Here is an 11,141-nt window from a genome sequence, read left to right on the forward strand (position 1 = left end):
TGGAGTCAGTAAAGGGGAACTACTACCGGGCGAGACCGAGGAGGGAGGGACAGCGCGGCCCCGCTCCTCCCCAGCCAGGGCGGGCCCGCGACCGCGCCCGCCTCTCCCGCGCCGCCCTCGTCACGCCTTGGGCAGCCATGCCCGGCCGCCTGCTGCGGGGCCTGTGGAGGCGTTGGAGCCGTTACAAGTACCGCTTCGTCCCCTGGATCGCGCTGAACCTGAGCCACAACCCGAGGTGAGAGGGCGCCCGGACTAGATACTTTCCTTCACTCAGCCCCTGACGCCGCTTCGGTCGCCGGCCAGAGGCTGGTGGAGCCTCCGGCGACCTGAAGCGGGAGCCCAAGGAGGGCGGGACCTGAGGCCGAGGAGCTGGCTGAGGAGGGCGGAGACCGAAGCCGCAGCGGGGTTTGAGCTGGGCGAGCCCATTGTGGGTGGAGCCTGCGGTGGGCGGAGCCGGGGCCAGGCCCGGGCTCTCTGAGTCTGGCGGGCTGGCGTCGGAAGCCGGTGGTGGCCTTAGGTGGGCGGGGCCTGTTTCCTCCTTTCCAGAGTGCCACTCCTCGAGGCCCTCAAGCCGGGATTTTCCTCTGGTGGTGGTGACTGTTTTCTCTCCGGTCCGCATTGGCTGGGCCTCAGTATTTGGACACCCCCCCCCCGAAACCTGAAGTATTTTAACTGCGTGAGCACAGGCCTTTTCTCTGCCAAGGCAAAGTTAGGTGCTTGAACCGCCTCAAAAAAGCTAAGCTTTATTTTCACAGCTCCATAGAAGTAATTTACGTGTTGAAAACCCAGCTGGGCTGTGAGGATAACAGCTTGGAGTAGCTAACACACAAAAACGTGCAAAAAGCAACTGAAAGCACGTCAGTGTTAGGTTTATGGTTCCTGATCTGACCTGCTAGTTTAATGGGTCGCCTTGGAGACGGACAATGTAGTGGCCCCAAGCTTGTGATTTGCAAGAAGTCAACACGGTGCTCACCAAGTAGATTAGTTTCCGCTGAAGGCCAGTTTCTGAAAAACTAAGTTTCATACTACAGAAACTCGAATTCAGATGCATCATTACTATAGAATTGTGAGAGGTTCAGGAATTGCTTCGTTTTTGTTCAGAAGTAAAAATACAATTACAAAAAATACTATAGTTATGGAAATAAAAGTCATTTAAAAAGTACATCTGGGAGAGATTGTGACAAAGGATAGAATGTTAAATTTGTCTTTGAAAATACAAGCCTATGCAAAAAGCAGTTACAGTGTGAGGGTTCTCATTAGGTAATGACATTCAAGAAGCTGTTGAGTGTAGTGAGGCGAAGATCTGAGCTACGATTTTAATTCTGCCACTTGGCGGCTTTAGGACGTTGAGTAAGTTTCCTAACATCGCCAAGGCTCAGTTTCATTGCGGAAAAGGGGTAAAGTATGTAAGTAGCTGACAGCATGTGGTATAGAAAGAGCCTTTCATAAATTGGCTACTTGTGTGGGCATTGTTGGAAGCTAGGTACCTAGAGCTACCTCAAACTATTCTTTAAGGAATTTCCTAGTTTTATACCCTAGAAACACTCAAGAATAATCTTTTTTTTTTCCAAGCCAGACTGTATCCAGCTTTATTAAAGATACTTTTCATAAACAATCATGGTATTTCAGGCAGGACATGAGCACATCGTTAACAGTATACAACTTTCAAACTCCCTTCTTGGATGGACTACCAAAAAATCAGAAAACCACTATAAAATCCAATGAAGTCTTCATTTGATGCTCTGAGTAGGGAAAGTTTAGAGTGAGGGTTGACACTTCACATTTAGCATGTTGTTTAACAACTTTTCATGAGCTGACCCTGACTTTCAGAAAATGAAATGAAAATGGCAGAATTATCAGTCTGAAGATCCACAATCTAGAAAAGGAAATCATTGTTCTTTTGGGACAGCATCTCAACGTCACTGGCAAGTCCAGAATGCTTGACACACTGGTAACATCAATTTTTGGGAGTCAGGTCCCAGTAGGTCCCTGGGCTTAAGGGAGTTAAGTCTATGCTGATGGCAGAGGAAAGGAGGACATAAAATGAACTAGGAGTTTTCCTGTAGCACAAGGCATTTGTGCCAAGGTGGCTACAGGTGTCAACATCAGGGAATCCCTCCTCCTGGGAGCCGAGAGGAAGTCTCTCAAAACTAGCAGGGAAAGGTGCTTTCTCCACATCAATCCAGCTTTGGAGACACTGTACTAGTGACATATGCTCCTTCCCCAAAAAACAACAATGAAATGTTCTGTGTGCTAACAACATAGCTTAAAAAAAAAGTAAAACAAAATTCTGCATTTTTATAAAACTTGATAAAAAAATAGTATTTCAAACTGTACAGTCACCAGAAGTACACAGTTATCAAAAATGCACACACTTCACTTGGCATCTCCAGCACCTTCAGCTTTTTGTGCCTAGTCTGTTTTGGCATCTCCATTTTCTGCAGGGTTATTCCCATCCTTGCCGGCATCAGCTTTTCCCTTTTTCCCTTTGGGTACCTTCTCTCCCTTCTTTGCAGGGGCCTTTTTAGGCTTGGGCTTTGGCTTTGGAGGAGCTGGTTTAGCAGACAACCTTACGGATCTTCTCTGTGGTTCGTCCTTCACCTTGGCTTTATCACCTTTAGCATCCCCTTCAGCCTTTCTCTTGGGCATGGTGGCGACGGCAGCGGGACGCAGGCGCTGGACGTGAGATGCAGCGGCGCGCGGCTTTGGTCGGTCCGGGGTCGTTCTTGCCTCTTCCTCACACTGCTCCACTCAAGAATAATCTTACAGTTTATTAAAGACAGTAACTCAAAGGATCAAGACAGTGTGGCTTTTATCAGTTGAAGTGTAGTGAATGGAAACTTTTCCCATTTGCAGGACCCTTCGGTATGTTCCAGAGGAATCCAAAGACAAAGTTACTCCAGATGAAGATGTCCTAGGAACATTACTGAAAGTTTTCCAGGCTTTATTCTTAAATGATCTCAATAAACAATCAGATATCTTGACTATGCTTCCAGAACCTGTTAAGTCAAAATATCAAGACCTACTGACACTTCAGCATCAAAGGGTGAATCTGGTTGACAACAGACATCAGCAGCAAAATATTTTTAAGCCAGAAGAAATTCTTTATAAAACATTGGGTTTCAGTGTTGCCCGAGCAACTAGTTCATTGATTTCTGCAGGAAGAGGTGTCTTCGTTACTAAAGGATTGGTACCGAAAGGCGCAGTTGTATCTATTTATCCTGGTAACAACTCAATTAGTACTGACAAGAGTTTCTTGTATACTGATAATACCTAGACCTGTAATCCTTAAAGAATTGAACTGGAAACCTAGGTTTCTATAGCTTTTAAAAATATTATAACTTGTGAATTAAATGTTTATAAATTATGTTGTGTGTTAGAAAGTATCCTGGTGTATTTGTTGGGATAAATGCATTTTTCTTTTACGGAAATTTTTTTTTGAGTCACTGTTTCAATTTTGAACACAAATGCCCCCTTTAATAAGTTACTTAAAAAGCATTAGGGAACAAGTCAGTTTGGTTTAGTTGATGACTAAAGAGTTAAAAGATGTGAATAAGGCTGGGATTTAGCTCAGTGGTTCTGGCACCTGCTTTGCAAGCGAAAGGTCTTGAGTTCGATCCCCGGTACCCCCCCACAAAAAAAAAGTGTGAATAAGAACACGAAAGAGTTTAAACCCATAAATAAACGAATGAAGACTTTCCTGCTTTTTCTGCCCATGGAACTTAAAGCAACTTCTTTGCCAAAGATCATTGACTAAAATGTTCATTAGAATATGTATGTTATTTGTTATACTAATGTTATCTGGTATAGTGGAAAGTGTGTGTGTGTGTCTTTGTGTGAATGTTTGTGTTAGATAGACATATACTTAAAAAAAAAATCGTTGTTATTTTATGTCCCTAAACAACTGTAAAACTTCTGTACTGCTAACCTAACTCTGTGAAGATTCGGTAAAACAAGCCAACAAACAAATTAATACTAAAATAAATTCAATAAATAGGTTAACATGGCAGGCAAATAGGAAGCGCCTTGTAATATTAATTTTCTCATTTCTTAATCTGTGAGTAAAAGAAGAAATGGCCTGAATGTCAGACTATTCCCAGATGTGCCTGCATTATTTATTAACAAAATGCATTTTGTAAAAGACTCTTCATTGATGTCATATCACACTCAATTTAAAACAAAGTATGTTATAAAACTGAACTTAAAATATGATGTTCATATTATTATAAAGCAAAATAAGCATATTTTCTTCTGTGTGGATAGTTGGTTCTGTGTTTCATCTACTACTGGGCACAGATTCTTTAAAGGGGGAAAGTAACCTAAGAGAATTTCTGGATTGGACGTAAAATGTTTAAAAAGGGATGGAGGAATTAAAACATATTCTTCCATTATGTGTTTATGTTCCAAAGAAAGATCTTTATTTGGATTTGTTTTATCAGCACTGAGGATTGAACTGAAACCTTTCATGCTGAGGTATATCCCCAGCTTTTAAAAAAAAATTTTTTTTAAATTTTTGAGATGGGGGCTCACTCAGTAAGTTTCTCTGGCTGGGCTCAAATTTAGGTCTTTCTGCTTCAGCCTTGTAGAGTGCTGGGATTACAGATATGCACCACCACCCTAGGGTTGGATTTTTAAAATTTTTACATGTGCTATAATATGTCTTTGTTTTGCTGTGTAATAGGTACAATATATCAGAAGTATGAGCCAATCTTTTTCCAATCCATTGGAAACCCATTTATTTTTAGATGCCTGGATGGAGTACTCATTGATGGAAATGACAAAGGAATATCAAAAGCTGTGTACAGGTAAGTGATGCCTGTATCCAAATTTAGTTACAGGCTATAGAATCATACTTCCCAGCCAGGGATTTAGCTCAGTGGTTCCACCGCCTGCCCTGTAAGCGCAAGGACCTGAGTTCGACCCCTGGAACCAAAAAAAAAAAAAAAAGAATCACACTTCCCATGTGATTATAGTCTATAGCATTTGAACTTTAATTTTAAAATTCTGTTAGGTGGCTGCTACGTGACAACTGAGTTATCTGATTGATTACACAAAAATTTTTAAAACAAAATCATACTTGTTTAGTTATAGTTTTTATAAAAATTCTATTTTAAGATATAAAACAGTCCCTTAACTAATACTTTTACCTGTTTCAGATCATGCAGTGGAAGAGATAGGATTGGCCCTTTAAAAATGAGTGATAGTACATGGCTAACATCAGAAATTTGTAATCCACTGGCTGTAGGACAGTATGTCAACAATTGTTCAAATGGTAAGTTGGCAATGTAGAGATCTGAGATGAGGTAAATAATGGATAATTCTCCTTTGCCATATGACCGAGTACCAAAGCCAGTTGAGTAACATCTCAGCTATTCAAAGACCTTAACCAACTGTAACTTTTCCAGGGACTATATCAAAAAGAGAATTTGAGAAAATAATAATATATATCCTTTGAAATCTTTATTATTTTGTTCTGAATTTGTAATGAATATGAACTTGATAATAAATACCCTTTGATCATTATTATTTTAGCATTTTTAGTAATGATTATTTTATCAATGTCTTGAAACAGTCTTATCCTAGGTTAATCACTAGACTAATGCAGCCTTTCTGTTGCTATTTGTGATTCACTTACCTTTTTTGAGACTTGATTTTTCTGTAGGTAAAAGTTTGATCATCTGACTACATTTAGCATGTAGGCTAACTGTGTTAGGGAGATATGAACTTGTTAGGGAGCTGTGAACTCTTAAAACCCTGAGTCTTTTATTTAAGTGTTAACCATTCTGAATTTCTATTGCCTGATATTTAAGAAGTAAACAATAAAACACATATATGTTTATTATATAGGTATATGTAAAGTATATGTAAACACATACTTTTTAATTTACTCTTTGGATGTTATTTTATTATTTATAGTTTATCATAGAGATAGGTATGGTTATAGATATATAAAAATCTAATAGTGTCTGAAATATAATACTAATTATTTATTTGAGAATGTTCAATTTAGAAATTTAATTTAGGAAAACATACATCAAGTGTTAGAATTCAATACTGTTTTCCATGACCTTTTGTCATGGCTCTCTTTCTGAAAAGTGTGTACTTGTTCCTAGACAGGCCAGCTAATGTTTGTTATCAGGAATTTGAGGTGCCTGCAGTTTTCCCTATAGAATTGAAGCAGTATCTTCCAAACATTGCCTACAGCTATGACAAACAAAGGTTAGTTTTCTGAAAGAACATTTTGTATCTTCTATCTTATGCTGTACTTAAACATATAAAATTTCTAAGAAAAAACTATATAGGTTTTTATCACTGTAGCTTTGTAATAAAGCTTGAGATCCAGAATTGTGATGTATCTTGCTTTGTTCCTGTTGCCAAGGATTACTTTTGCTATTCTTGGTTTCTTGTGGTTCTATATGAATTTTAGGATTGTTTTCTCCATTTTTGTGAAGAACGCTATTGATAATTTGATTGGAATTACATCAAGTCTATATGACACTTTATGGCCATTTTGACAATACTGGTTTTGACAATATTGGTTCTAGGAATAAGGATGGCTTTTCATTTCCTGATGTCCTCTTCAGTCCTGTTTTTCAGAGTACTATAGTTTTGTTGTTAGAGGTCTTTCACTTCCTTGGTTAAATTGATACCTAAGTATTTAATTTTTTTGAAGCTATTGTGAATGGTATTGTTTTCTTGATTTCCTTCTCGGTGTGTTCATTATTGGTGTGCAGGAATAATATTGATTTTGTGTGTATCCTGCTTTTTTGCTGAATTTGCTTCTTCTAGGGCTCTTTTGGTGGAATTTTTTGGGGTCTTCTAAATATAAGATCTTGTCATCTGCAAATAAAGATAGTTTGACTTCTTCCTTTCCACTATATATTCTTATTTCTTTCTCTTGCCTGATAACTCTGGCTAAAGTTGCAAGTACTGTATTGAACAGGAATGGTGGATAACATTGTCTTATTTGTTATTTTAGGGAAATTTAGTATCGTATCAGCAGTAGACTTGTCAAATAGATTTTGTCAGTTTGACATAAAGTCCTTTTCAGTTTTTTTAATCATAAATGGCTGTTGGATTTTGTCAAAGGCTTTTTCTGTGTCTATTGAGATGATCATGTGGTTTTTGTCCTTCCTTCTGTTTGTGATATATCACATTAATTTGCATATATTGAACAATGTGTGCATCCTGAGGATGAGGCCTACTTGTTCATAATGTATGATCTTTTCAATGATTTGTTGTGTTTTGTTTGCCTCTATCTTGTTGAGGATCTTTGCATTTATGTTTATTAAAGAAATTGACCTTCAGTTTTCTTTTTTTGTTGTTGTTCATTCTTTGTCTGGTTTTGTTATCAGGGTAATGCTAGCTTCCAGGAATGAGTTTGGCAGTGCTCCTTCCTTTCCAATTCCATTGAAGAATTTGAGGAGTATTGCCATTAGATCTCCCCTCTTTTGTAGGATTCAGCAGTGAATCCATTGGTTCCTGGGCTATTCTTAGTTGGTAGGTCTTTTATTACTGCTACTAATTTCATTGCTTATTACTGGACCATTCAGTATTTTTGTATCTTCTTGGTTCAGTTTGGTAATTTATATGACTCTAGAAATTTGCCCATTTCTTCTAGTAGCTCCAATTTATTTTGAAATAGTTACTGTAATGCTCTGGATTTTGGAATGTTCACTGTGATTTTGACTTTTTCATTTGTAATTGTATTGATGTAGGCTTTATCTTTCCTTCTTTTGGTAAGTTTGGCTAAGAGTTTGTCTATTTTATCTTTTTTTTTTTTTTGTACCAGCAATCAAACTCAGGACCTTGCACTTGCGAGACAGGCGGTGGCACCACTGAGCTAAATCCCCGGCCCCCTATTTTGTTTATCTTTTGAAGAAGCATCTCTTCAGATCATTAATTCTTTGTATTGTTTCTTTAGTCTCAATTTCATTAATTTCCTCTCTGGTCTTTATAATATTCTTCCTTGTACTAGTTTTGGATTTGGATTGTTCTTCCTTTTCTAAAGCCTTGAGGTGCATCATTAGGTTATTTGAGATTGCTTTGTTTTTCTGATATGGGCATTCACAACAATACACTTCCCTCTTAGAACTGCTTTTGCTGTGTTTCATAGCTTCTCATATATTGTATTGGCATTATTATTTGGTTCTACGAAATGTTTGACTTCTTTCATTTCTTTTGTGACCCATTGATTATTCAAGAGTATATTATTTACCCTCCATGTGTTTACATAATTTCTGTAGTTTATCTTGCCATTAATTTATAGTTTCATTGTACTGTGAAATGATAATACACATGGGGAGACTTCCATTTTATTGTGTTTATTTAAGCAAGCTTTATGGCCTAGTATGGAGTCTGTTGTGAACAGAGTACTGTGTACAGCTGAGAAGAATGTGTGTCCTTTGTTGTTGAGTTGAATACTCTTGAGATATCTATTAAGTCCATTTGTTCAAAGGTGTGGTGCAACTCTGATATTTCTTTGATTTTTTTTTGTCTAGTTGATCTATTTGTGAAGGTGAGGAATTGAGGTCCCCCACTATAATTATGTTTTTATCTGATCTTTCATGTCCAGTAGTATTTGTTTTATGGAGTTGGGTGCTCTGGTATTTGGTGTTTAGATATTTATAATTGTTATCTCTTCCTGTTGAATTATTCCCTTTACCTGTTTGTAGTGACCCTCTTTGTCTCTTCTGATAGTTTTGGCTTGAAGTCCACTTTGTCTGAAATTAGGATAGCTCCTCTTGCTTGCTTTTGGGCTCTTGTTGCATGAGCAATTGTTTTCCATTTTTGATTTTTAATCTATGGACTTCTTAAAATATTAAATATTTGTTTTCTTTTTTTTTGGTACTGGGGATCGAACTCGAGATCTTGCCCTTGTGAGGCAGGTGGTGGAACCACTGAGCTAAATCCCTAGCCCTAAATATGTTTCTTGTAGGCAGCATATCATTGGGGTGTTTTGTTTGGTTTCGTTTAGCTTGGGATTTTTTTTTTGGAGACAGGATCTCACTATGCACTGCAGGCTGGCCTTGAACTATGTAGGTCAGCCTGACCATCAACTCATGGCCATCTTCCTGCCTCAGCCTCCCAAGTACTGCAATTACAGGCATGTACTGACATGCCTGGCAAGTTTTGTTTTTTTAATCCAGTCTGCCTTTCTGTGTCTTTTGCATGCTGAATTGAGTCCATTTACATTGAAAAGTATTTACTGATTCCTATCATTTTGTTGTTTTTCTTTTGCTAATTCCTTGATTTTTTCCTTTTGCTTGACTGCTCACTCTTCTGGCTATATTCATTCCAAAGGTTCTTTGAATTCATGTCTTCATTGTCTCTGTCTAGGATATCTTGAAGTATTTGTTGTAGTACTCGTTTGGTTATGGTGAATTTAAGATACTTAAGATGCTCTAAGGTGCTTCTTGTTGTGGAAGGTCCTAATGTTTCCATCAGTGGTGCAAAATTTTTTTCAAGATCTATTAGTCTGGGTTGAAAGTTGTTTCTTTTAGGGTTTGAAGAATTTCTCTCCAAGCTCTTTGGGCATTTAAAGTTTGTTTTAGGAAATTTGCAGTAATTCTAGTAGGTTTACCTTCATGGGTGATTTGTTGTTTTTCTGTAACAGCTTTCAAAGTTCTGTCCTGTGTTGGACTTCTGGAATTTTTACTGTGATATGTCATAGAACGGTTCTTTTCTGATCATGGCTATTCAGGGTTCTATATGCCTCACTTACCGGTATGTTGAATTATTTCCCCATATTGGAAGGTTTTCTGCCATGATTCTATACATAGATTTTTTTATGCCATTCATGCCATCTTCTAATTTTTCTCTAATTCCATTTACTCTTAAATTAGTCTTCTTTGGGTCATCTAGCAATTGTATCATTTTCCGTGACCTCTTAGTTTTTTATGATTTCTTTATTTATTTATTTTGTTACCAGGGACTGAACTCAGGACCTTGCGCTTGCAAGGAGGCATGGTGCCACTGAGCTAAATCCCCATCTCTTAAGATATCTTTAGGTAAATGGTTACCTGCATTAGTCCTATCCTTTAGTTCTGACATGTTCTCTTCACACAAGTCACTTCTGCTGCCCGTACTTTCAAGAGAATTTCTAACTCCTGGATTTCTGTTTGGTACCCTTTCATGGATGCTAATTCTTTACTAAACTCATCATTTTCATTAATTCAGCTTTTTATTTGTGTCTTATTTATACTCACTGATCAATTTGTTAAGTCCATTATGTGTTCAGTCTATTTAAATGACAAAGAACAGATGGACTCTAGAATACTGTACCTGTATAGGAAAGATAACGATTTCCTCATGGAAATTGAACATATATACTGAAATGTAAGTAATCTAAGAGGAAAGAAAGTTACAACTATAAAATCCATGTTGGTTACATTAAAAATATGAGCTTGTATTTGTTTATACCTTTTTCATATTTTTCTTTTTCAGCCCACTTCGATGTGTTGTTCTTGTTGCACTGAGGGACATCAAGCAAGGAGAAGAGCTCTTTTCAAACTACTATACAATTGTCAGCTAACTTAGTGAATTAGAAATTGGGTTTTCTACTTAGTGACCACATTAACTCTAAATGTTCTTTTGTTGATCATTCTGAGTTCCACCTGTAGAAAAAATATTTTGAATCTTAACTAAGAATTGTTTTATTGATATTACAGTTATGTTCCAGTTTCATGGAAAAAGTGACTTGCTTCATTACAATTTCAAAATTTGTACTGCAAGTACAATTTAGTTGGTTTTTTAATAAACGATAGTTTATTAAATTAAAACTATTTGCACTGTAATTTCAATTTATTTTGTATACCACTGTGTTAATTTATAAAATTTTAGCCAAGCACTAGCAATTCTTATAATGTTGATGTGTACAAACTTCTGTAAAAACTTTTAATTTCACAGAATAAAAAATAGGTAAGTGTTGTCATGAGTAAATTGATGTGTTTATATATAACTTAAAAATTGTTCTATCTGGATAAGGGCAAAATATGAGGTCATTATCCTCTTTTCTTTACTCACTGAACATCCCTCCTCCCCCCCCCCAAAAAAGAATATGAGAGATTATTTTAGTATAGGAATGCAATTAAAAGATAGTGTTGATGGAAGGAATAGCTAATCTCCATGTCTGTTTTTGT

The 11,141-nt window shown here is 37.3% G+C and overlaps 2 protein-coding genes across 3 annotated transcripts; one reads left to right on the forward strand and one right to left on the reverse strand.

Moving 5' to 3' along the window:
- The first annotated feature begins 7 nt into the window (after window positions 1-7).
- Setd9 (SET domain containing 9) lies at window positions 8-10,941 on the forward strand. 2 transcript variants are annotated; one of them, XM_004848508.3, is made up of 6 exons: window positions 8-235; window positions 2,857-3,224; window positions 4,682-4,805; window positions 5,157-5,272; window positions 6,114-6,219; window positions 10,447-10,941. In XM_004848508.3, the coding sequence occupies exons 1-6, from the start codon at window positions 138-140 to the stop codon at window positions 10,532-10,534; spliced, it is 900 nt and encodes a 299-aa protein (XP_004848565.1). In that variant the 5' UTR covers window positions 8-137; the 3' UTR covers window positions 10,535-10,941. The 2 variants fall into 2 exon arrangements, with proteins under 2 accessions (XP_004848565.1, XP_004848566.1); XM_004848509.3 differs by lacking the exon at window positions 6,114-6,219.
- LOC101719834 (non-histone chromosomal protein HMG-17) lies at window positions 1,713-2,744 on the reverse strand. Its single transcript, XM_004848507.3, is given in 1 exon segment — window positions 1,713-2,744. A coding segment is annotated over 1 exon segment (273 nt). The 5' UTR covers window positions 2,650-2,744; the 3' UTR covers window positions 1,713-2,376.
- Window positions 10,942-11,141: the final 200 nt, after the last annotated feature.

The sequence above is a fragment of the Heterocephalus glaber genome, unplaced genomic scaffold, assembly GCF_053883595.1.
Source record: "Heterocephalus glaber isolate CG9 unplaced genomic scaffold, H.glaber_assembly_v1.0 deba00001538, whole genome shotgun sequence".
In the NCBI taxonomy this organism is placed as follows: Eukaryota; Metazoa; Chordata; class Mammalia; order Rodentia; family Bathyergidae; genus Heterocephalus; species Heterocephalus glaber.

Excerpts from the sequence above, each read along its gene's own strand:
- Setd9 (XM_004848508.3), top strand. The coding sequence starts at position 138 with ATGCCCGGCCGCCTGCTGCGGGGCCTGTGGAGGCGTTGGAGCCGTTAC. Across the intron at positions 4,806-5,156 it reads ATATCAAAAGCTGTGTACAG|ATCATGCAGTGGAAGAGATA; the intron begins GTAAGTGATGCC and ends TACCTGTTTCAG. Across the intron at positions 5,273-6,113 it reads TGTCAACAATTGTTCAAATG|ACAGGCCAGCTAATGTTTGT; the intron begins GTAAGTTGGCAA and ends ACTTGTTCCTAG.